Raw genomic sequence first — 25,868 nt, 5'->3', positions numbered from 1 at the left:
CAATAAAATTGTATTTGGTGTTACAGTTTACTCACCATTTTCGTGTACAGAAGTTTTGTGAACAAATTTTTGAGTAGCCCCCCCCCCCTACCTTTCTCTCATTTTTGAGTAGCCCCCCCCCCCCCCCCCCCCCCCTGGCCATCTCCAATTTTTAAGTGACCCCCCCCCTAAATTCCTCCGACCCCCCCAGGCCATAAATAATGACGGCTCCCTTAAAGAATGTCTCGTGTAAAGTTGAAAAACAACTCGAAAACTACTTTGAAAGTCTTATCAGCGAACCAGTCAGACGAATTTTCCAGAAGCCTCATATTTTGAGCAGTGGCATGCGCCGATCACCGGATCGAGTGTTGCAGTGGTTGATGGTAATGGGAGCCCTCTACGTGCTCTCTCTATAAAAGAAAAGTGGAAAGCCTTTTCCACCGTAGAGGGCGCGAAGAGCTGTGCTGGAGATAGGCAAAATGTACGCTTGGTCGCTGAAAAACCCCGACGATGATTTCGTCCTCCATGGGACTTATGCCCCTATAAGGTAAGAATTGTATGATAGGAATGTAGATAGACATGCATATAGAAACACAATAACTAATATATTTCATATATTAATTGACATTTTGACACTAAATATCAAGAATATTTCGTTTGTTTACATCGTTGTTATGGGCCAAGACACAGGTGAATGACTCAACTTCCGGTTCATGACAGGGTACAGGAAAAACCTATTTAAATTTGTAAAATTCATGTTTTATTGAAATTAACAATGTCAGTTATGATCACGTGTATACATGATATTATCTGTTATATGCAACACAGTTTGGTTGATGGTTGTTAAGATCAATATAGTCTTGCTTGCAGACGGTGTACGGGACTCGATACTCAACAATATCAGAATCGAGTTCAAACTTACTCCGCTCCGTGTACAAGCAGGACACGGGACTAAGATCAATCATGGAAGTATAACGTGGTTATACTTCCATGGATCAATAATATATAAATGAAAAATAACCTTGTCCTGCTTGCAAGTTGTTGTAGAAGTCAGCTGGACTCGATTCTGACAATACTTCTACTTCTGCTTGCACGCTTGCAGACGGTGCACGGGTCTGACCCGACCGTAAACACAAGGAAGGGACGACTTACTCCGTATGCAAGCCCACATGACTACTCCTGAGCATGGATGTATTAGTGAATTAATACATCCATGTCCTGAGGTAGTCCGAGGAGGCTCTGACTTGAGTACAGAGTCATTTGGTCCGTGTACCACCATGGTACTTCAATGGTATGACTCCGTTCTCCCATCCCTAATACATCCATGATTCTACGGAGTCTTACCGACCAACTCCGAACTCAGAGTCTCCTTTGACCACTCCTAAGGGAGCCTTCAGTATTTACACGGGCAGGAGGGCCTGAGGAAATCACACATGGTCTGTTAAGAGAAACATGACCCTCCCCATCCTCTATTTGTAAAAAGTGACCCTCCCCTTTGTTCCATTTTGTAAAACATGACCCTCCCCATGACAATTGCATATACTGAACGTTAATCAGTACTCCCATCATATGTATACATACAAATTAAATGATTTTGACTCTATTAAGAAAGCAACATTTGTACATATAAAGTGACAAACAGTTAAAAAAAACCTGGCTAGTTACCTTTCTATTATAATCATACACAATCTGTTAGTATCTAAAATGTGCTTTCCATGTTGTGCATACTCTGTCTGATCTGGTCACTTGTAAAAGTACCCTGATATCATTACCATCATCATCACCTTCACCTTCAGTATTGCCATTATCAGTGTCACTCTAATCTGACTCACTGGTACTACTTGAGTCAGTACATGTATCACTGTCCGTGTTCTCTATGACATTCAAAACTACATCATCATCATCATCATCATCATCATTATCATCATCATCATCATCATCATCATCACTGCTACCATCACCATCATATTTTAACAACAACATTCACAGACAGTGTGAGTGATAAGGTGAGATGGTACACTCAACAAAATGCATCGTTTTATTAAACAATTTTCTTACAATATTTTTATTTTTATTTTTGTATTTTGGCATGTAAAGTACTCGTAAAAATAAATGTTGAGTGCTCATCTCACTTTTACATCTCAAAATACACAAACCAAATTGACAATATTAAATAGAATCTTCAATTTGGTCACAAAACTACAGATTGTAAAATGTGACCCTCCCCCAAATATTGTAATGCAAAATATGACCCTCCCCCAAGAACAGGTTTGTAAAATGTGACCCACCCCCTATTCCTCCCCCCCCCCCCCCCCCCCTAGTAAGGATGAGGGGACAATGTCAGAATCAAGTGCCGACTTACTCAACCTGCAAGCAGGACTACCCCATTCCTGTAACATTATTGTAAGGACCATCAATAAACTTGATCCTCTCGCTACTAGCATGGAAGTACCACATGGTGCTACTGCCATGATTTACTGTACCACATGGTGCTACTACCATGATTTACTGTACCACAGACACAAATTTGTATCAAAGCGAGTGAACGTAAGACAAGAATTGACAGAATAGACAAGAAGTTCATTTCTGTATTTTATAGAGTCATTAGCATGGGCATGGGTACATTGTAGTTTTTATTTCAAAAATCTGTGCGAATGAAATCTGTTCGCATTCTCATTGTTAGAGATACATGTAGGGAGGAACCATAGCGGAGGGGAGAAGACATGTCAAAACCCTGTATTGTATATTTCCAAAGCTACATCAGACTCAAAGAGACAAAACGTGCAATGACTGGATTGAGTTACAAAAAGGAAATGTCATTAAGCTTCTTTCTGAATAGGCTTTATGTTATATTTATAGTTCCAAAAGTCAAGTGAGAGAAAAATTTTCAAACAGATATTCTGTTATTTTGATTGGCACGCCACAAAATTATGACATTATTAATAAACAATATTGTACTTGCATCCATAGACTCTGGAGTATGTGTGTGACATATTGTTTATATACATTGTAGTTTGTGTCTATACATGTATATGTATATGGTCTCAAAATGACAAACTTGGTGGTACATGTACATAATTGTGCATACACTCAGTCAGTAACTGTTATATTTTGATCTTTACCAGGGTGAAAGATTCTGACTATTTGACTAACTCTCAACGAACACTGACAACAAGAAGTTTATCACAGACAACATACAGACCAGAAAGGTATTCATCATTAGAAGGCTCTATCAGCAAACACTCAACAGCTAGAGAACAAATCCCTGATTACACCGACTTGACAAGCAGTGGAAATTTCCGTCCTCAGAAAAGTGTAAGTTTTGATGCCAGTAAGTATGAAAATGGCACAAGAGACTCTTTCCCTGATGACCTGGAGCCAGAATTAGAGAGGCTAATGGAAGGAGGAGACAGGGAAAGAAAACAGGAAGATGAGGATATTTTGATCGGAATGCCACCAAATCCTAGAAAACGTACCTGGTTCACCCAACCTGTACATCTGAGTAAAAGTACAGAATATCCAGCACTAGAAAGTGCTGGTCTAGATGTCCGAGATTGCAGAAAATCAGACAGAGATACTGGAACTCTTGGAACAAATATGGCTGCAAGGAAAATAATTTCTGAAAACTTCCTGGATGAAGAGGCAAAGAAAACTTATCCAATCACATTGGGCGATGCATCACATGATTTATATCGTACATTCAGTCCCCCTCCTTCACTGAAACCTACACGTTCACAGTCACCACCGACATCATCAAGGTCAAGGCAAAGACCAAGGAGTGCTATGTCAGCGACTGACCCTAAAGTACGAGCATCTGCAGACTACTACTGTCTGAAGGCAGCTGAACCTAGTCTAATGAGATCTGATGTCATTGCTTCACCTTATGAATATGAATTAGCTAAGCTGAGAATGCAGAAGTTGAGGCTAGAGGAGGAGAAACTGTTGGAATTAAAACGTCAAGTAGAACTTGAAAGAATTAGAGGGCCCACTCCAAAATGGTAAGTATACTTTTTTATATACGCCTGTACAGCAATTTAATGTTGTTGTACGAGATATAGACTCTCTCACAGTCCTCGAAGCTTCGCATAAATAGCTAAAACTTGGGTTGTTTTGTATGTATCTACTGCATAATTGTACTCATATACTAGTATCCCAGTATCCCTAGCCCTGTATTGTGTGCCCTCATCGATCACATAGGCAGGGATCACCCTGGCTCCAGAGCTGCATGAGCCAATGTCCCATTTGGAGAAAATGAGTGAGACAATTTGAAAACTGTGTGGGACGGAAGTAAAAATATGGCAACTGTATGTGCGTCATGTGTATATTATACTGGTATACACTGTAACACACACACACACACACACATATATATAATTGTAATCATAAGCCTATGGATTTCATATCAACTTTCATACTAGAATTTGCTACTGTACAAATAAACACTGTACATACACATCAACATTACTAGTATTAACTTCATGAAACATTTATTTCACAATAAAATACCATGTCAACGGTCTATAACTCCTGTACTTGTCTTGCATTGTACATCATATGTCCTTAACTGTAGATTTCTGCAAAGGGAGCAGAACATTTCTCCCTTGTCCTTATCGTGACGCAAAACGACCCATACATAGCCAGCCAATTATTTTGAAATTTCCGGTTTGTCTTGCGACCTACACCAGGACATACCGATTCTTCGTCCTCACTAGCGGATGTAGTCGAATCCAGATTAGTTCCCAGCGAAGGAGTAACTTTTGTAAATAGTCCAAGATAGAGCATTTGCGTTTCTTGGTCCCACTCGTACCAATCTGATTAAAATCTGATGTTAGATAGGCTGGTTTTCCTGTATTTACCTTTATTCCATCGTTATTGCGTCTTTTATGTGAGTTTTTTTTCTAAGAAAGGCATTCGCCAGGGGGGGAAAAAAAACTCACGAAAAAGACGCAATAACGATGGAATAAAGGTAAATACAGGAAAACCAGCCTATCTAACATCAGATTTTAATCAGATTGCACTCGTACTGGCACCCGACATCTTTGAAAACGCCATTACGTACACATGTACGTGTGACTAATCAGTAATGAACATTTACTGTATCAACTCCGTTGATTTGTCGATGAGCGCCTGCCTTCATGTCGGCAACCAATCATAGACACTGTTTGAAAGGGGCATGATGTAGATATACCTTGCCGCCTGAGGGCAGCAAAAGACATGCGTAGTATGCACTGTTAGGCCTTGTACATTAGTAGTAAACAAAAGCTTAGATATGATGTCGCGTATCTATCACAGTGTTTTCTGGACGCGATATTTTTGTTTTGACAGCGCAAATAGCGCGTGATCGCGGCCCAGAGTGATCCCTGCATAGGGCTAACATTTTGTTGATGTGTTAGTCCTATGTGATCGATGAGGGCACACAATACAGGGATACTGGGATACTAGTATACGAGTACAATTATGCAGTAGATACATACAAAACAACCCAAGTTTTAGCTATTTATGCAAAGCTTCAAGCACTGTGAGAGAGTCTATACTAGATAAAGAGAGACTACTACATTTGTCATGAAGTTAACTGTCATGGTTCAAACTTCAGTGGGCTGGTACAAAGTAATTAATACTTACAGTGACTTTCAATAATTGAATTCATTAAGCTTATGGCAAATGAAGGCATTTTTTTTTTTATTGAACTGTCACTCAACAAAAGTTACAGGCACTTCATAGTTTGTGTTGATTGTGATGTTACTCGTGATGTCTGAATTAACATAATGGCTCTACTAAGTTGGATCATACCTGTACCTGTGTATAAACAGATTCCATGCAGTCTCTGTGTACTCTATATGATACACAACAATACAAAAATCTGATAACAATTTACAGTCTATTCTCATAAACCAGAGACGCTGGAGAAAGATCTCTCTCCAACATCTAACTACATAGACTTAGAATTACCAAGGCTTTTCTTAAATGTTGTAAATTTTTGCCTCAAGTTCTGGTCCATCAACAGTTAGATAGTGTTGTGCTACTATACGATGTACTCCATAGTTGGATTGATTCTAGTTTGTAGATTTATGTATGCATGTAGGTTGTATTCTTTTACTAAATGTGCAACAAATACTTAATCATTCTTGACAACAAACCAGCTCTCCTGTTCATAAATAAATATATGTAATGAAATTGGCCAACATAAGTAATCATAAATCATGTACATGTTGTATGTTGTATTTGTTTGATAAGTTTTAACTATATTATATGTATGTTAATGTCTGATGTTAATCATCATATATGGTCAGATTCTTTGAGTGTGGTAGCTGTACACAGTAAACTAGTGTATTTGATAAAGTTCAAATACTTTGAGTGTATAAATAACAAACAATCATACCCTGGCTGACATTTACATGTACAGGTAGTCTTGAAAATTGGTTTTGTTTTGTTGTTCCAGGTATGAAATAAAAGGACCACAGTTCCATTATGAAGCCAAGAAAAACAATCTATTACTGAAGAAGAAAGAGGAATGGCAAAATTTATTTGATTACAGAAAGGAGTTACTGGCATCCTCCAGAGAATTTGCTAAACTTGATAGTCTTCAATGATGCTGGTTGTCATGGTAACTTACTGTTTAGATCCAATCCATGGATGGTCATTCGCAGCTAGTCCAGCTTTTTGGGGAGGAGGGGTTGAAACTGATTAGAAGCTAGTGCAGCTTTGGGATGGGAGGGAGGCAGGAACAGATTAGCAGCTAAACTGACATTGGGAAGGCGGAAACTGGAAGATTAGTAGCTAAACCAGCTTTGGCAGGGTGTTGGGCTGAAACAGATTAGCAGTTAATCCAGCTTTAGGAGGGTGAGGGGCTGACACAGATAGCAGCTAATCCAGCTGCTAAAGCCGTTCCAGACCAGTGTGATTTCCAAAACCAAATAACACAAAACAATAATTCTAGACTTTTGAGTCAGTTTTCAAGCAAAGGCTTTCTTCAGAAATCTCCTAGATTACTGTTGAATAATTATATGCTAACAGTCTGTCAAGTTTTGTATTATTAGAGTGCTACGGTTTATCTTTGTACATTGAAATCTTGGGGAAAAATGAAGGCACACAAAACCCTGGCCCTGTTAGTAAGTTTTGAGTTCGTGCTTTCTCTACAGCCATAAACTTTAACTAATGTGTATTACAATGTAATGGTTATCTGTAAAAGAGTGTATGACTATATGTACTTATACTGTCAGTGCTGAAGTTGCTACAAATTTTGTATCTCAAAATATATAGAATACATAGTCCTTATTTTTGTACAATCACCATTTGTAAAATAAGTACTTACATTTGTATTCTAAATTTTGCAACATATTATTTGTGTACTATCATTTTTAGTTTAATCAAATACAATCTAAAGATTTTTGGTCTTACAATTAATTTGATTGGGTCATTCTAAGCATAAAAACTTACTGGTAAATATTTCAAATGTGTGTGTACTATAAAAACTGATTGGAAATCTGTTCACCATGAAAAATATGGGAATGTCAATGTATTTTCATTTATCAAATCCTTGCGGAGAAATCCCAAAACTCAAAAGTTCTGAAATATTAGTTTTTACATCCCTTCCATTTCCACTAAATTGAAAATGAATTTGAACACTTTGCAATAAATCTGATCAAGTTGTATAATAGGTCTACCCAAGGTATTGAATGTAATAAAAGTATTAATATCTAAAAAAATATGTATATATACAAACATCAACAATTTCCTTTAAAATCAAACTACTGAGAATAATTACGTAGGCTGAACTAAATTCCATATTCTTTTGTGATACAGTGCCTTCAACTCTTAGTTACATTAATGTTATGTTTATGTGTTTGATTGTTTTTTCATTTTTGTTTTTTCATTTTATAGTATATGTTAACTTTTGTACATCTTATACAACCAGTGACAGACGAGCATTGATGAGTGGAACTTTGTTATAAACAGGGAGAATAAATAACACTTGGCACAGCATGTTGGAACTACGGAGACATGTGTTACATGCCATCATTTGATAAAAACAGTTTTATGGCCACTTGACATCATAATTCATGTTCACTTGGCATTTCATGTACATGAAAAGAGGACATAAAACTGTTCTTATCAAACCATGAAACAGGACACAAGTCTCTGACTGCTGTTCCAACCTTCTGTGCCAAGTGTTATTAATCCAAGTCATGTATTTATTTGCCCTGTTTGTAACATGTTTCACTCATCAATGCTTGTCTGTCACTGATTGTAGTGTCATTTTTAGTTGACCCTTGAAGCTTTAAAATTAGAAAGAGAGGATCAATGTTTTTGGATACATTTAAAAGTCTTTAAGACTTATCGCTTTCCACAAACGTTATGAGACATATCTTACAGTTTTAGATAGATTTTTAGATAACAACTGTGTGTTAATACAGATTAAAAGACAGTATTACATTTTATTTTATTTTAGAGGAAAACTTTTCATGATATATTTATTATCAGATTAATTTGCCAAATCATCGTATTTGTTACTGCTGTGATTTATAGAAAATTTCAACCCAGATTTAGGAAAATTGTATTAATGTTGGACACAAGTTTGAAATAAAAGTGTATATTACACAAAAAAATGACACTAAGGAATCATACAATACATTATATATTACCATAGAAACAAACAAACAAATAAAGCAGATAACGAGGTGTATATAAGTTGTGTTGAAGACTTTATTTTGTCGTTAGATTTTAGTTTCTTGATCCACTGATTATAATACACGTTACAACATTGTTAACAATTCAATACATAATATTTTGTGTCAATGATCACAAATTTTAGAATGTCTAGCTCTTCAAAATGTAGTAAACTTTTCAATTCAGTGCAAGACCAATGATGAGTAGTATTGGTTACCCAGACTCCTCTGATTTCTGCCATCCCCAGGGTCTGTGAGAATGTGTATGTGATTGGAATAAAGGTGGTTGCACAAAGAGGTTAACAGTACATTCACATGGTAGTAACTCTTGCTAAGAGTATTTTTAGTTAATCTTCTACCATAGATGATTTTCAACAATTCTATACTAGGATTTCTGTGAAATACATAATAGTATTAGAATTGATGAAAATGAAAGTAAGAAATCATTTTTATCCAATCAGAAATAGTGATAGTCCAGTGACAGTCGCCATTCTTAAATTTAAATCACTTTAATGCAGTTTTAATTAGCATTCCCAGTGGTGGCAGTCCCAGATGAAGCAGTCCCAGATGCAAGTCCGTGGAATCATAAAAAAGGGGTACTTTTTCAGATCACCCGCCAAGAATAGGGGTAGGATGCCCTTTTTCTACTCTCTCTCTCTCTCTCTCTCTCTCGGAAGAAACTTCCCGACGAAGGGCCGGGTACGAAAGGTCCTGTAATCCAGGACCATACATTGTCAATGTAAGATCAGCATGTTACATTACTGTATGCCCACCTCTATATTCAAACATTAGGGCAAACAGTGTACGTGCAGAGTATGGATTAGGTTTCCTTGAAGGTAAAACCAAAAAGGGGGTGTTTTTCATTGAAATATTGAGGGAAAAGGGGTACATTTGAAATTTTGCTGACACGCATGGGTACCCACCTATCCAGGGACTGCCACTGCCAGGTTAGTATTTCCCCACTCAAGGTGAGGTAACTAAAAATATTAACTATTGTATGTTTGGAAGCGAGTAAGTTGTAACAGTTCAAAAGCATTGTACATGTAACATGATCCCCTGAGTATCAGGTTTTTTAAGTACAAGTTTTAGAAATTAAATTATATAGAGTACTTTTTATTTGTAATTTTCATCTTTATTAAATTGCCAAATGTAAATATGTAATAAAATGTACATTGTATTATCAAGCAGATTGTATTGAACTCTTTCAGTGCTTTATAGTAAGTTACTCTACAGGGTTTCCTTTGTTTAATAGTCTTAGTTCACTACCTAATCATTATAAGGTATATGAACTTACACAGTTACAGACAAGATTCATACACTTCAAGTTATTATATTCTGAGGATAGAACACCTATACTTAGACTGAATTATTCATCATTGCATTCACTTGTTACAAAGTAGTGAATGATTGACAGGAACTGTTACACTAATAACAAATCTTGCATGTACAGAGAGCAATGACAAGATTTATTTCCATTTAGTACTTAATTCTCTGTGTCTCGATCAGATCTCATAACACTATATTTCTTAAATCTGACAAAATATTTAAAAAAAATTAACTATGCAGCATTTCTTAAATCTGGCAAAGTGTTTTAAAAAAATTAATTATGCAGCATTTCTTAAATCTGGCAAAGTGTTTTAAAAAAATTAACTATGCAGCGTTTGAAAAATATCACATCATCATTGATTATACAATGTACCATACACAAGACATTTAGAAATATGGAATATATACTCTGGTTGCTCTATGTCACAGCAACGCACGTCTCTGTTGCGACAATGTGTATCTACATCACTGGTTCTGCTGTGAGCGATTTGTGAGTCAAAATGCTCAAAATTCCCTTACTTTCATGAGTCTCTTTGATAATACTGGCTCTGGTATAATTATGTTATTCTGTAATATTTTCCTTCATTCAGTCGGAAAATACTCAGGACCTAAGGGTAGTCACTACTCGTCTATTGGGGAATAACATCTAATTGTACAATGGCAACAAAACAAATGTGTATCTGAGCTAAAGTTAATGTTCATTGCTGAATTTAGAGACCATTGATAAAACAAACAGTTCAAAGTTTCCTTCTGACTTTGTCATATTCAAGTCATTATAAAATGAAACATGTACACATACACATTTTTAAAGTGTCCACCGACTAACCAACTCACCATTAAGAAATATACAATTAAGTATGGGTGCCCTCACATTGCATAGAAAGAATATTGATACCATATGTACATGTACAGCATAGTAATATTGATACCATATATGTACAGCATAGAAACATTGATACCATATATGTACAGCATAGTAACATTGATACCATATATGTACAGCATAGTAACATTGATACCATATATGTACAGCATAGTAACATTGATACCATATATGTACAGCATAGTAATATTGATACCATATATGTACAGCATAGTAATATTGATACCATATATGTACAGCATAGTAACATTGATACCATATATGTACAGCATAGTAACACTGATACCATATATGTACAGCATAGTAACACTGATACCATATATGTACAGCATAGTAACATTGATACCATATATGTACAGCATAGTAATATTGATACCATATATGTACAGCATAGTAATATTGATACCATATATGTACAGCATAGTAATATTGATACCATATATGTACAGCATAGTAATATTGATACCATATATGTACAGCATAGTAATATTGATACCATATATGTACAGCATAGTAATATTGATACCATATATGTACAGCATAGTAACACTGATACCATATATGTACAGCATAGTAACATTGATACCATATATGTACAGCATAGTAACATTGATACCATATATGTACAGCATAGTAACATTGATACCATATATGCACAGCATAGTAATATTGATACCATATATGTACAGCATAGTAACACTGATACCATATATGTACAGCATAGTAACACTGATACCATATATGTACAGCATAGTAATGATAGACATTCAAATGGTATTAACATAACATTTCCAATGGTGCTATACAATACTTCTATACACTTACCTAACAGTTTTCTGCTATACGCTCCATTTCATTGCTCTATTCTATGATAGACAGGTTTTTGTCAATATCTCTAATTCCCATAAAATCAGCAACTTACAGTGCTTCCAACCAAAGTAAAAACAATGAAGTACCACAACATATTGATACATTACTGAACTTGTTCTGATGCATTGATATAGATTTAGCTATAGTAGTCACAACATTGCCTACTCAGCAGCAAAGTTGAATAACAGTTTACTTTGATAACACCACTGAATGGGCTCACAATTATGCATTGTTGCAAATAAATTCTGTCTATTGAATGACAAACACAGGTACTGTAGATGTATGCAGTGATGTCTGAGAACAACAAACTTTCAAACTGGTAACTAAGATGCGCTACATGTGGTATTTGTTATGACTGAGGTTATCAGTAATGACACAAACAATTGCAGCTCCTCTTTGATTTGACACTACTAAATTCTGTACAAAATTTAAGACACAGACCTCCTTTGGTAATGTATCACTATATTGGAATAGTTCATAGTTTATACTTTGATTGAAAGCACTGTAAAAGTTGTGAAGAACCTCATTATCAAGTGATATTTATGAACCCGCCTGGAATTGTAAATATGTATAAAACTTTCTTTAAATGCATTCATCAGGTCAGTAAAAATATAACACTAATTGATTCTTGTATCATACTGCAAGAACTGTTTACAATTTGTAATATTATTGCATAAACTGTGATTCCACAAATAACAGACAATAAAAATATCTATATGATACTATTTTTAAAAAAAACACGTTATCAAGGTGTATGAAATTAAACAAATTAAACATAATTTTACAGACATTTAATAGATTAAATAAAATATACTTCCAATAGACTTCAAACTCTATGACATTCTGTGTACTATAAAACAGCACATAGTCCACAGACTGAATGTACTGCATTGCTTACCATTGTATTGCCAATATTCTTTTCAAATAGATTTTTAAAAATAGGTCCAAAAATAAGTACAAATTGGATCTCCCTCTTTCTATGATAGACTTAAAACCTGATGGTATTTGACATATAAACTGATTGCACAATAAAAATATTTATACTTGTGTGGTATTTTTTAATGGGGTATAATAATCCTGCATTCCAATGAGAATACTTACACTCTATCATATGTATTTAGTTCACAATTTCATTTTATATGAAGATAATTATATAAAGCTCTTGTCCAACATTGCACAAACTATTACACTTTAAAATTATGTTTTTATCTTTCTATTTTAATCTCTAAATAATTTCATTACTCCTCTTTAACTTTATTGCGGGCTCTTTGAGGGTCAAAGGTCATATACAAAACTGAAGAGAATGATGGAAATATTTCAATAATGCATATTACTAGTTATATGCAATGTTATCACCACTGTTTATTACTGTTTGCTATTGGAGTACGTATTTAACATGTACATAAATATTTAAGGTAATTTGAGTAGTGTAAATTTTATAACAAATATTAATCGCACATCTTGAAATTACAGAAAATCACTTATACATAAGTACCGGTGATTACTTGCATTGGTGTGCATATACTATTGCTGTTTGCATAAAAGTGAAATACTGAAAACATTATTGTATATTACCTTTACAAGTGTTTCATGATAAACTCAAAATTATGTAAAACCACGTCACTAACCTTTACAAAATTTGTTATTTCAGCTACAAAATGCAAACATGTAAAATATCCTGTGATTTGTGAGTGTGTGTTGGTACTCTGGGGAGTAACAATTGTAATAAGTGAAAGAGACTGGTTGCAGACAGTATGTATGCAAGTACACATACAAATACCCTGAGTATACTGGTATTTTAACAACATGGGGGTTCTTTTAAACTGGTTACAAACATTACCTTTTGTAAACTTACACACACCAAGTTTTCTTTGAAGAATGACAATCTACAACTTTTCAACAGTACAACACACTTAAACAGCTACATTACAATATGAACCACTTTACGAGAGATTTCATCTTAGCTTGCAAGTACTATTAAACAATGTATTAAGATCAGTGAGACTGATCACAATGTTTCTTGTTGAGATAAACACAATATAGATAACACATCCCTTTCAGTGTCTGCTCTGTATTTTGTTACATTTGTACCGTTATTTCTTTTTGTTTTCATTAACTAAATACAGAGCCCACACTGTGTAAGTGATATTTATGTGTTATCTTTATAGTGTCTATCTCAACATGAAACCTTATGATTGGTCTCACTGATCTTAATATAACACTTGAGAGCATTTGTAGCAATTAAGCTAAGATGATATCTCCTGTAAAACAAAGCTGTGCGTGAAGCATGACCTTGATTTTAACTCTAAATTCATGTCTGACATTGATATTGCCCTGTGACATTAGTTCTGGCAAATTTATAACTTTTTGATTTACCATACACATTTTAATATATAGCTAAAAGGTATTCATATATTATATTTATCAATCATTATTATAAAAATTCCATACCTGAGGGAAATATTAAAAATATTCATCTTGCAAACCTTTGGCATTATCTAAAAATTGATTGCAGAAGTTAAAATGAAGTTTTATCTTTTATTGCATTGATGAGCTAAACCTTTACATTTCTCCTGACATTCCCTCCATCGTCAGTTGATTTTACTGAATGCAATCTGACACTGTGTTGATGGCTGCTGTGTTCCAACAAGATGAAGAGGACTCTGAAATAAATAGAATTGTAAGACATGAATGTTAAGAAAGAATGACATGAGTCTAAAATACAGACAAATACAAAATATACTAATGACCACTGACTAAATATGTCACAGGAAAAATGATTTAGTGGTTATATTTATACTTGTCAGTAGACATCTTTTTAAAGGCCCACCTCCCCTATTTACACTAGTCTAATACCATCTTGATGCTTTGGATGAAAGTGATGTAGCCACTATAAAGTAGATTTCTATGATGTCACCAACAACTTCTCTAACAGATGACACTTGACCTCCCCAGAGTCCCCACACTATATAAAATATAAACTACCATTGTGCAGTGGAGATAGGGAACTGATCTACTGCATTACAAAGAAATGAATGAAGCACAAAATAATACAAAAACACCTTAAAGAAACAACGAAGTAAAAAACAATCGAGTGAGAACTGTGAGTAAAGGGAGTTTCACTGCATACAGTTAACATAATCTGTAGACATCTATTATGTACATTATATCAAAATCAGTACAGAAAAATGAAAAAAGAAAAGTGTGATTTGATGTTAAATTTCAAGCTAAATGATGTGTAGTTAGTTCTTGAAGTTACCAATTGTGAATTATGGTAAGTTCCGAGAACTACACTAACTGTATTCTACGACAAAGGTACAGTCACTTACCCTGAGTGGTACTGGATCTACTAGTTTCATATCAAAGGTATGTAACACCATGACAACTAACATGTGAATCTCCATCAGGGCAAACCATCTATGATTAAAAACCAAAAGGATAATTTGCATAATTTATTAAATAGTTAATGAAATGTTTTTGATAAATAGTAAGTTATTTTTGACTGATCAAAGCACTTTCCAATTATTACCTCTGGCATTGGCCCTATAGCGATGCAATGGACTTTATACTTCCTCAACTTCCAATGGAGCATACAATCCATTGCAGTCTCTGTACATAGGATTTTAAGCATTCACATTACAACATCTATCCTACCAGGTCCCCAATTATACAGCTGGGTTGACTGGGACACAATGTTGATTGAAATTTTACCCAAGGACTTTAGTTATTCAGAAAAAAAGGGGCAGTGAGGCTTTAATGACAACTTATAGCATCCAAGCTGGGCCATTCTATTATCATGACTTTACACACTTTAGTACACTAACCTGCCAGGACATTGGTACCTCCCACCACCAAATGCTACAAACCCATCTAGGAATACATTCTTCTCCAGATCTGCCTTCAACCAACGATCCTGAAATGAGTACAGTAAATATTGTATGAATTCTTAGCCTGATCAATAAAGAGGGAGTTACCTTTGTTCAACATCTTCATGTCTTTCACTTGTATTTTTGAATGTGTAAAATGTAAGCTAGACTGTGTGGGATATTTAGACATCTAATAAGTATTCTTTGTTCCAAACATTTAAACTCAAAATTACTATACATTGTCAAGTGAGCTAAATTTACATGCATGAGTACACAGTCAAGTTCAACAAGTATGAATAAATAAATAGCCCTAAATATTATAGACTTTGTTGTATTTAATGGTAATACTCACTGGATTAAATTTCTCTGGATCTGGGAAGTGAGTTGTATTCCTGTGAGCCCAGTATGGCGACAACATCAACAGATCACCTGCTGGTACTGTATAGTTCTAGAAAAAAACCACAATAATTGATTTGATGATAATGACATTGTTTAAGGATACACTTGTTACCAAGGTAACATAATTTTATAACAATTTTACTAAATAATGCATGTGTTCTGTACTGTACTGAAAACAGTCTAATATGGAATGTGTTTTTGGTAGTATTTTTCTGTTTCTTGGAATTTTGCATTTTGCACAGCATACATGTACACTGTAAAACATAGTTACACATTTGCTAAGTGTATGATTACCTGCATTGTCCGGTAGAGTCTAAATGAACGACACTCTTCTTACTTACAGCGTGGTAAATTTAATCGAACCCTGAATGGAGTTCGACCCCGACCGCAGTGGTAAGAGGCAAGTGGTTTAACCACTCGGCCACCGACAACCCTTTGAACTTTTGAGTCTACATAACTACCTGTATTTCACAGGGAGTAATTTTCAATTATCACTACTTCAAAAGATGATACATCTGTTATTAGTTCTGGCCTTATTTGCTACTTCAACCAATATTCACATTTGAGACACAACCAACTGTATGAAGAAACACAACTGTGTAAATATCACATACAGTAAATAAAATATTATGGATATAAAAACTATAAAAAAAAAAGACTCTACCTTGATTTTGAATGGTTTGATAACTTTCCTTGTAATAACACCTGGTGATCTAAGTCTAATAGCTTCTAAGACTGCCCTTTTTATTCCTGGCATCTTCTTTAAATCCTCTTCAGTTATATTTAAGTCTCCTTTCCTGTCACCAATCACACTTTTAATCTCATCACGTAAGGATTGTAAAACCTTCTTGTCTGACAACACAAGTGCCAAAGTCCAGTACGTTATCTGAAAGGTACAATGTAATGTTACTTATACAGATTTTAGACATGTAATTACAATTTTACAAAACTGCTTTTTAGTTATCAATAAATTACTGTTACCTGGTCAGAAAATTATTGAGAGTACTTCAAATGTGTGGTGACACCTGTTTTGCAGTCAGGTGTGTACTACAATGGGCTACCATCATGTGTTTTGGCAGAGGCCTGTCTCATTCCACTGCTCCCCTCCCCCACCCCCACCCCCACCAAACATAATTTCATCTTATATTTGTACCAATCATTATAAATTACAAGGGAACTAGATTAATTTAGTAATTAATTTATGCTCTTATTTTGTAGTACATTTGTCTTCAAGTGCATGTACATGTACACAGCATTTTTATTCTGCTACATAGCGGCAATTTGATATGAAATGAGCCACAATAAAAACATACCTTTGCTTACTACTATCAAATCAATAAAACAAGTATTACAATAGATTAACATATATTTTTTTTAAATGGCTAAGGTATTGGTTCCATCATGCTGGCTGCTAACATGTAGTTTTGTTATATATACAGTATAAGTACTTGGTGTAGTACGTATCCTGACAAAGAGAGACCATACTACTGCATACTGGTAAATTCCTCTTCCTAACTTACACATTTTTTATTTTTATAATGTTGATTGGAAGTGTTCATTTGTCTGATATTCAACTTTATATATGATGAAGTCTACTTTCAAATGTCAGAGACATGGGCTTTTGTATTGTGTAGAAAATAGACAACTACCGTGGTAACAACATTGTCAGAAAGTGTAGAAAATAGACAGCTATCATGGTAACAACATTGTCAGAAAGTGTAGAAAATAGACAACTACCATGGTAACACTACTGTCAGAAAGTGTAGAAAATAGATGACTACCATGGTAACAACATTGTCAGAAAAGTGTGTAATAAATACTTACTGGTATAGCATTAGCCTGTGATGCCCACAGTAGCAATAGTGAGAAATTAGCAGCCACTTCTCTGTCAACAATTGCCATCAATGATTCTAGTAATGTCTGTAATAGAATAAAATGTAGACAAACATTTATTTGAAATTACAAAATTTAAAATTTAAAATTTATATATATCCTATTTCATACCCTTAACAAGTCATTGAGAATGACATAGTCCCCGCTATAATTGGGTTTTAAGGAATTATCACTACTCTGATCACGCAACAACATTTGTGAACCTTAAACAAACAGACTTAGATATGTTGTGTGTGCTTGTTGGACATGGAATATGCCTCCAACAATAAAGGATTGGTTGGGTATGGGGGATCATATCATGATGAAAATGGAGTCTGAGTTATGGCTTTGGACATGGAAAATTCACAAACAAAATGGCTGCCAGGCAGCCATATTGGATTGTATCACGACGAAAATGGATATGCACATGTATGTCATAGAACACTGTCCTAATACCAACTTTAAAATGAGATCTGTTTAAGCATGTCTGAGTTATGGCTTTGGACATGGAAAATTCACAAACAAAATGGCTGGCAGGCAGCCATATTGGATCGTATCATGACGAAAATGGATATACACATGTATGTCATAGAACACTGTCCTAATACCAACTTTGAATGAGATCTGTTCAAGCATGTCTGAGTTATGGCTTTGGACATGAAAATTCACAAACAAAATGGCTTCTAGGCGGCCATATTGGATCGTATCATGACAACAATGAATATGCACATGTATGTCATAGAACACTGTCCTAATACCAACTTTGAATGAGATCTGTTAAAGCATGTCTGAGTTATGGCTTTAGACAGGAAAAATTCGCAAACAAAATGGTTGCTAGGCGGCCATATTGGATTGTATCATAAAACAAATTGACGTGCATATGTATGCCATAGTATGTTGCCCCTGTACCAAGTTTGAAAAAAAATCGGTCCAGGCATCTCCAAGAAACAGCTGCGGACGGACGGACGGACTTACGGACGCACGGACGGACGGACGGACGGACGGACTGACGGACGGACAGACGGAACCCAATCCATAAGTCCCCGTTCTGGACTTCGTCCGCAGGGACTAATAACAACTCCTGGAATATGCTATGAAAGGGTATTTTCTGTCAAAGTGATGAAGCGGAACCCAACTTTGTTTCCATAGCAACACCTATCTAATGACTTATACTACTTAACATTATCATTTTGATATGCATATTTCTATATACCTATTGATGTCTTTTACAGCCTTTGGCAAGTATTAGCTAGTCATGGTTCATTGTGGTGACGTGTGTGGACGTACTGTATGTGTACACATACAGTGTCTGCTTGTTCAATATTTCTGCTGTAACTTGGTAACTCAAACCAAACTGGCTTTCACCACCCACAGACTTTTCAGATCACAGTCAATGACATTTCCTGGTATTCAAATTTATTAGTAATAGTAATGAGTTTTTATGACTAGAATATACACCAGTTATGGACTGTTCACTGGATACAAATTTATATCAAAGTCATACTGTACATAGTTCTTGGACAATCTTTATTAATTTTAACATTTCATGAGAACAAGAAACCTGAACAAATGACAAACTACCAGTGACTTTACTCTTCAAATATTATCAACTAGTATTATACTCCTCACTCATGAAACTAAAAATTAATCTGTTTACACCTAGAAAGGAATCACATACATACATACATACATACATACATACATACATACATACATACATACATACATACACACACACACACATACATACACACACACGCATACATACATACATACATACATACATACATACATACATACATACACACATACACACATACATACATACATACAATACATACATACATACATACATACATACACACATACATACATACATACATACATACATACATACATGCATGCATGCATACATACATGCATACATACATACATACATACATACATACATACATACATACATCCATACATACATACATACCTTTCCTTTGTCATCTTTCTTTTCAAGAGTATCCATCTTTTTAACTACTCCATCAAAAAGTGATAACAGCCAATTCTTACACCTTGCCCATGGTCTGTAAGTATATGAATCGTATATATGCCTGGGTACTACATATTTATGTATATAAGGAAAATATCATGTTTTGTACAAATGTATGTATCGAAAGGAAGTTGTAAAGTTTTTTGTTGTTTTAATTTAGTTACAGAAATACAAATATATCATATTTCAACAACATTTTAAGTTTCTGTTTTACAATGACTGTTCTGTCTTGATTGGTTTATGAACTAGTCTTAGATTTCTTTATATATCAATGTTTTATCAAATGACAAATGGGACTGCCTCAAAGAAAGGACAAGATGTGTACAATATATTCTGTTACATATGTTTATAAAATCAGATATTGGATACATTGTGAATTTGCCTGAGAATTCTGACATCAATTATCTGGAACTGACATTTGTTTTGCAGCACTAGCAACGAAAATGAAAGAAAGGGAAAGACAAACAACAAAAACAAAAACAACAACAACAACAATGACAGCAACAACAACAAAACAACAGCAACAAAACAAAGAATAAACAAATAATTTTATTTCATCATTTTTGTAAGAAATATAAAATTCAACATACTTCAAGAAAGCTTCTGGTAGTTGAGATCCATACTCAAAATCTTCATCATACTTGGTAAAAGTGTCTTCTAATTCTTGTATCTTGTCATCAGACGTTGGTAAAATCTCGTCACCAAATAAATTATTGACAACTGCAGCAAACATAATCCTTCTAACTACATGCATTAAGTCTTCCTTTCCAGCTGCTGGCATCTTGTTTATTTGTTTGTTAAAATTCTGACAAAGTTGTGCACAGAAGAGATGTAGATTGGATGGTGCTAGTCGTCCTTTCATCATATCATGGATGGCTGTATGACTTTTAAAGAAATGCTTTGGACTTATATTAGCTGTGTAAAAAAGAGAAGTCAAGTCAGAATAATATTAATACGTCATAATTTCATACCTATTGTGATTTGTAATAAGAAACTTATTTAGTACTAATAACTGACTGTAGAAAAACACCTACAAATGATCCCTACTAGTAAAGAATGTGAAAAAAGTATCAAACTTAAATATTTTGATGTATATATTGCCAATTTGGAAAATAAACAATTTACTAAATGCATGATTCTCATTATACCATGCACAAGCCATTTAGAACAAAAAATATGGAATATATACTCTGGTCATTCTACGTCATGGCAATGCACGTCTATGTCACGGCGATGTGTGTCTACATCACTGGTTCTGCTGTGTTCAAAATATGAGTCAAAATGTTCAAAAATTAACATTATTTTCACTAATTTTTCTTTTATATTACTGCCACTGGTAAAATAACAAATGTATGTTATTCTCCAATATTTTTCTTAATTCAGCCAGAAAATGCTCATCTAGCGACTCGTGGTGATAAAGGTCACTCATATTTTCATTGGCGGAATGAAGAAAAATATTGGGGATTAACATCTAATTGTCAACAGTTTCATGAGAAGAAAATGAATGAAACATATACAACATGTTTACAGAGATTTAGATTTAAGTTTGTAGAATCTGATATAACATGCATAGGATCTGTGGAATATTTAAAGTATGATGGATCATACTCTTTCACTTATTAGTATGGACCAATATAAAATATTTGTTCATTATTCTTAGACCCTTTGTTATTATCTCTTCACACCAAATATAATATCATTCATGATTGGATATGTCATCTTATTCATGTACAAGCCAAGTTATTATATTTGAACAAAAAATATAGATTATATACCCTGGCTTTCTATGTCATGACAACTCATGTTTACATCACTGGTTCTGTGGTGTTTACAAAATGTTTTAGTATCTACAATAAAGTCAGCAGATTTTCCAATTAAACAAAAACACATCAAAACAAATTCTGAACTATGTCCCATCAACAAAATCTACAATTTGATTTCCATTTACAGAAATGAATGATGAACAAAACTAATCATATTTCCATTTACTCTTTAATTGCTGTACTCATCAGTTTTCATCAAAACTAAACAAGTTTGAATAAAAAAACGTCTATTCCTTGATAAAGGTCACACAAAACCATGAATACACTTTACATACAAACGTACACATCATATAAATTACACATATCAACAAATATTTGGTCTTAATTTTGGATATCACATCAAAATCAAAGATACTAAAAAAAAACTGTGTTCATGGTTCTATAACTGCCCTTAGTGTAAAGATACATAAAATAATTCATAGACTTAATTTAAAAGAATAAGGATGTAATAATATAATATAGGTTATAACATCCTTATTCTTTTGAAAATTAAGTCTATAATGCTCTGCTACTAATATTGCACTCTTTTCTCCAGTGAGACACTTACATTCATATAAAATAATTCATATAATTTTAAGAAATAAATGTTGTGACTATTAGTGGGTACAAATTGTACAATATTAACTTATAACAAAAAACACCATAACTAGCAATCTGATTAAAATGTGATCAAGGAGAAATTTGATTAGGATTATTTACCTACTTACCCTATTTCACGTCTACTCTACTTGATGGCCTTTACATTTTCTTTTGTTTATAAATCGGGTGACAGTCAAAGAGAATGGACAAGTACAGTAGACATGAAAACAAAGCTTACTGAGCCTCAGATTGCCATAACTACAGTTTAATAACACATCATTTTCATATGTAGACTTTGGTGATTGGCTTGGATCATGATCATGTGGTATGGACCCATATTAACAACAATTTGCATATATGGGCACTAGTTGCATTCTATTTTCCATAGGGCACTATTCATGTAGCATGGAAGTCTTATTTGACTATGGAAAGAACCTGATGTGTTATAAAAACACACTGCCTGGCTTTATTTGGGCACTAGTAGACGTCACATTACCTGCACCTTGTGTTGTCATGTAGCAACTATTTCACTTTCAGGAAATAGTTGTTTCATACTTTCAGTCCTCGGGGTAATAGACATTTACTAGTGCCCTCATAGCCAGGTAATAAGTTTATAAAATACTCTTATAGCTGTGTATACTTACAAGTATGTCTGACTGGATCCTGTACAGCTTGCTGGAAGTCTACATCATTAGACTGAAAGAAGAGATGGTAATCTTCTGGCTCTGTTACAAAGGTTAACCTTTGACCTGTAGCTACTATAGTGAACACTGAACCACACTGAAATTTAGACACAATATGAAACTAATTTAAATGATATAATTTTATGTCATCACAACTATTAATTTAAAACTGTTCTCAACATTTTCAGAAATTAATACGAGTAGCAGAGACACATTCAGGGTAATACTAGTATTCAGAATGCAAAGAAATCCTGTCATTCATTTGTATTTTGGTCTAGTCGGACTTTAGACATTCCAGTGAACAATTCTGCAAAACATGTACATGAAATGCAACAATATGGAGAATTTCTTTTCTTCTAGACGTACATTATATATATGTTAGACTGTACATAGATGATATATATGTTAGACTGTACATACATGATATATATGTTAGACTGTACATACGTGATGTTAGACTGTACATACATGATATATATGTTAGACTGTACATACATGATATATATGTTAGACTGTACATACATGATATATATGTTAGACTGTACATACATGATATATATGTTAGACTTTACATACATGATATATATGTTAGACTGTACATACGTGATGTTAGACTGTACATACATGATATATATGTTAGACTGTACATACATGATATATATGTTAGACTGTACATACGTGATGTTAGACTGTACATACATGATATATATGTTAGACTGTACATACATGATATATATGTTAGACTGTACATACGTGATGTTAGACTGTACATACATGATATATATGTTAGACTGTACATACGTGATGTTAGACTGTACATACATGATATATATGTTAGACTGTACATACATGATATATATGTTAGACTGTACATACGTGATGTTAGACTGTACATACATGATATATATGTTAGACTGTACATACGTGATGTTAGACTGTACATACATGATATATATGTTAGACTGTACATACATGATATATATGTTAGACTGTACATACGTGATGTTAGACTGTACATACATGATATATATGTTAGACTGTAAGTCTACATGATGTCACTCAGTAGTAGTCAGCCTTCTCTTTCATGAGGTAGTAGTTGATAGGGTGCATGTTACACACTACACACATTTTGGTAGTGCTATAATTTTATAATACAGTAGTCAGGTTAAATTCAGTTTTGTTGTTGACATTCTAAAGAAAATTAGGCATATACTAATTTTAGAGGGAGTTAGGGATTACAGATAATTAGTTATATGTCACTGGCCACTTTATTTTCAGCAGATAGTCAAAGTACACAGTCTACGCACAGGGGCTTGAAATTGGCCATATTTGTTTACAAAGAGTTGTTTTTTGTTTTTTGTTTACTCTTTCTTTCTCTTTCTTTGCAAAATTAGTTTTTGTTTGTTTACCTTTTTTTTCTCTAAAATATCTTTTCCCTACAAGGTGCCATGTAATAAAGTGATGAGTTAGTTCTACTGAGCGCCCTCAACTGTTGACCCCTCTATGTCCCATTCACTTTAACTTTATTACTTAACAACATGCTGTGGAAAGCATGGTATAGTAAACACAATACAATACAGTACAATACAAGACAAAAATACAATACACATTACTTGTCTGCTGAGGGGATCTCTGAACCTAGAATATACAAAAAATTCTCTTGACTGTTTAAAGTGTTAAAATAAGCACATTTCAAAGATATCGAAGAAAATAAAACCTCTCTCTCATTTTCATGTTGTGGGCAATGAATAATAAAATGTAAAATTAAATAATAAAATTCACTATGTAATTAGTAGACTTTTCTCTGTGTGCTCAGTAGAACTAGCTCATAAATAATCAATAGTATCGTAAAGCTGGTTTATAAAAACCATCAAATGACCATTGGTTAAAATTGATTTAGAAAAAAACAAATGAGATTTTCAAATCATCACTTTATTACATGGCATCTTGTAGGGAAAAATATTTTTAAACAGCAAATAAAAAGTAAACAAACAAAAAACTAATTTTTGCAAAGAGAGTAAACAATAAGCAAAAAAAAAAATCAACTATTTGTAAACACATATGGCCAATTTCAAGCCCCTGTGGTCTACCGTCCCGGGATCTACGTGCGATAATAAGCTATAGTAGAAGTGACGTAAGCGGTTAATCATTACTCGAGTCCAAAGTTAATCGTCTGCCATGCACACGTATAAATGTATTGTTGTAGCTAACAATCAGATAAAGAAATGCTCTCCAAATTTCAGCATCAAAATGACCGTATTTTTGTTCCAAACTGATCATTTCAGTTTGCACTTACGGTAAGAACTGTAGAAATGGAAAGATAGGGCAATATTACCGGGGGGGGGGGGTAACGTATGAGAACTGTAAAATGCTAGCCAGAAAAGCTGACAGGTGCTAGGTGAGGTTGTGTGTGTCATATCACTGTCAACGAGTCACCCACCTTCTCCTTGCACCTCGCGATGAAATCCAACGGAGCTTTACCGAACTCGATTGCACATCCCAGCCATGGAATCCAGCCCGCTACTGCAGGGGGTAACCCAGTATTCTTCCTTTTAAGTATAAACCATGTCAACACTACTGTAAGGATTAATATTACCACAGAACTGGGAAAATGAGACACAAGACGTGTAAGGTGTTCTGCTACAGTCGCCATGATATTGAAGAGCGCCATCTGCGGCTCCCCGGGAAGATAATCGAACGCACCCACGAGAACAAGACACATGAGACAAGAGATCCAAACGACCAATTAACCTGATTAGAAATCAACGTCTTTAAAGAATGGCGAATTTTTAACCATGCCAAGTTAATGTTGTTGTTTTTCGTTGCAATGACTGCCTAGTTACAAGTAAAATTAAGCCCGGGTCATTATTTTTCTGGCATA

General features: G+C 34.3%; 2 protein-coding genes across 2 annotated transcripts; one reads left to right on the top strand and one right to left on the bottom strand.

Annotated features, from left to right (window-relative positions):
• Positions 1-436: 436 nt before the first annotated feature.
• Positions 437-9,786, top strand: LOC144454002 (uncharacterized). The gene is made up of 3 exons (XM_078145395.1): positions 437-526; positions 3,105-3,977; positions 6,419-9,786. Exons 1-3 carry the CDS (start codon positions 459-461, stop codon positions 6,567-6,569), a joined length of 1,092 nt encoding a protein of 363 aa, XP_078001521.1. The 5' UTR covers positions 437-458; the 3' UTR covers positions 6,570-9,786.
• A 4,529-nt stretch (positions 9,787-14,315) lies between these two features.
• Positions 14,316-25,658, bottom strand: LOC144432678 (24-hydroxycholesterol 7-alpha-hydroxylase-like). The gene is made up of 10 exons (XM_078120943.1): positions 25,428-25,658; positions 22,949-23,084; positions 20,493-20,817; positions 19,843-19,936; positions 17,814-17,909; positions 16,654-16,875; positions 15,943-16,038; positions 15,549-15,637; positions 15,054-15,141; positions 14,316-14,387 (listed from the first exon to the last, which is right to left on the bottom strand). Exons 1-10 carry the CDS (start codon positions 25,656-25,658, stop codon positions 14,316-14,318), a joined length of 1,449 nt encoding a protein of 482 aa, XP_077977069.1.
• Between the last annotated feature and the right edge of the window lie 210 nt (positions 25,659-25,868).

The sequence above is a fragment of the Glandiceps talaboti genome, chromosome 3, assembly GCF_964340395.1.
Source record: "Glandiceps talaboti chromosome 3, keGlaTala1.1, whole genome shotgun sequence".
NCBI lineage: Eukaryota > Metazoa > Hemichordata > Enteropneusta > Spengelidae > Glandiceps > Glandiceps talaboti.
This window is presented reverse-complemented; position numbering and strand designations above follow the sequence as displayed.

Coding starts and splice junctions, on each gene's coding strand:
- LOC144454002 (XM_078145395.1), top strand. CDS start 459: ATGTACGCTTGGTCGCTGAAAAACCCCGACGATGATTTCGTCCTCCAT. Junction 527..3,104: donor GGGACTTATGCCCCTATAAG/GTAAGAATTGTA, acceptor GATCTTTACCAG/GGTGAAAGATTCTGACTATT. Junction 3,978..6,418: donor AGAGGGCCCACTCCAAAATG/GTAAGTATACTT, acceptor TTGTTGTTCCAG/GTATGAAATAAAAGGACCAC.
- LOC144432678 (XM_078120943.1), bottom strand. CDS start 25,658: ATGGCGCTCTTCAATATCATGGCGACTGTAGCAGAACACCTTACACGT. Junction 17,910..19,842: donor AGAAAGATGACAAAGGAAAG/GTATGTATGTAT, acceptor ATTCTATTACAG/ACATTACTAGAATCATTGAT. Junction 15,142..15,548: donor AGGTACCAATGTCCTGGCAG/GTTAGTGTACTA, acceptor TTTTAATCATAG/ATGGTTTGCCCTGATGGAGA.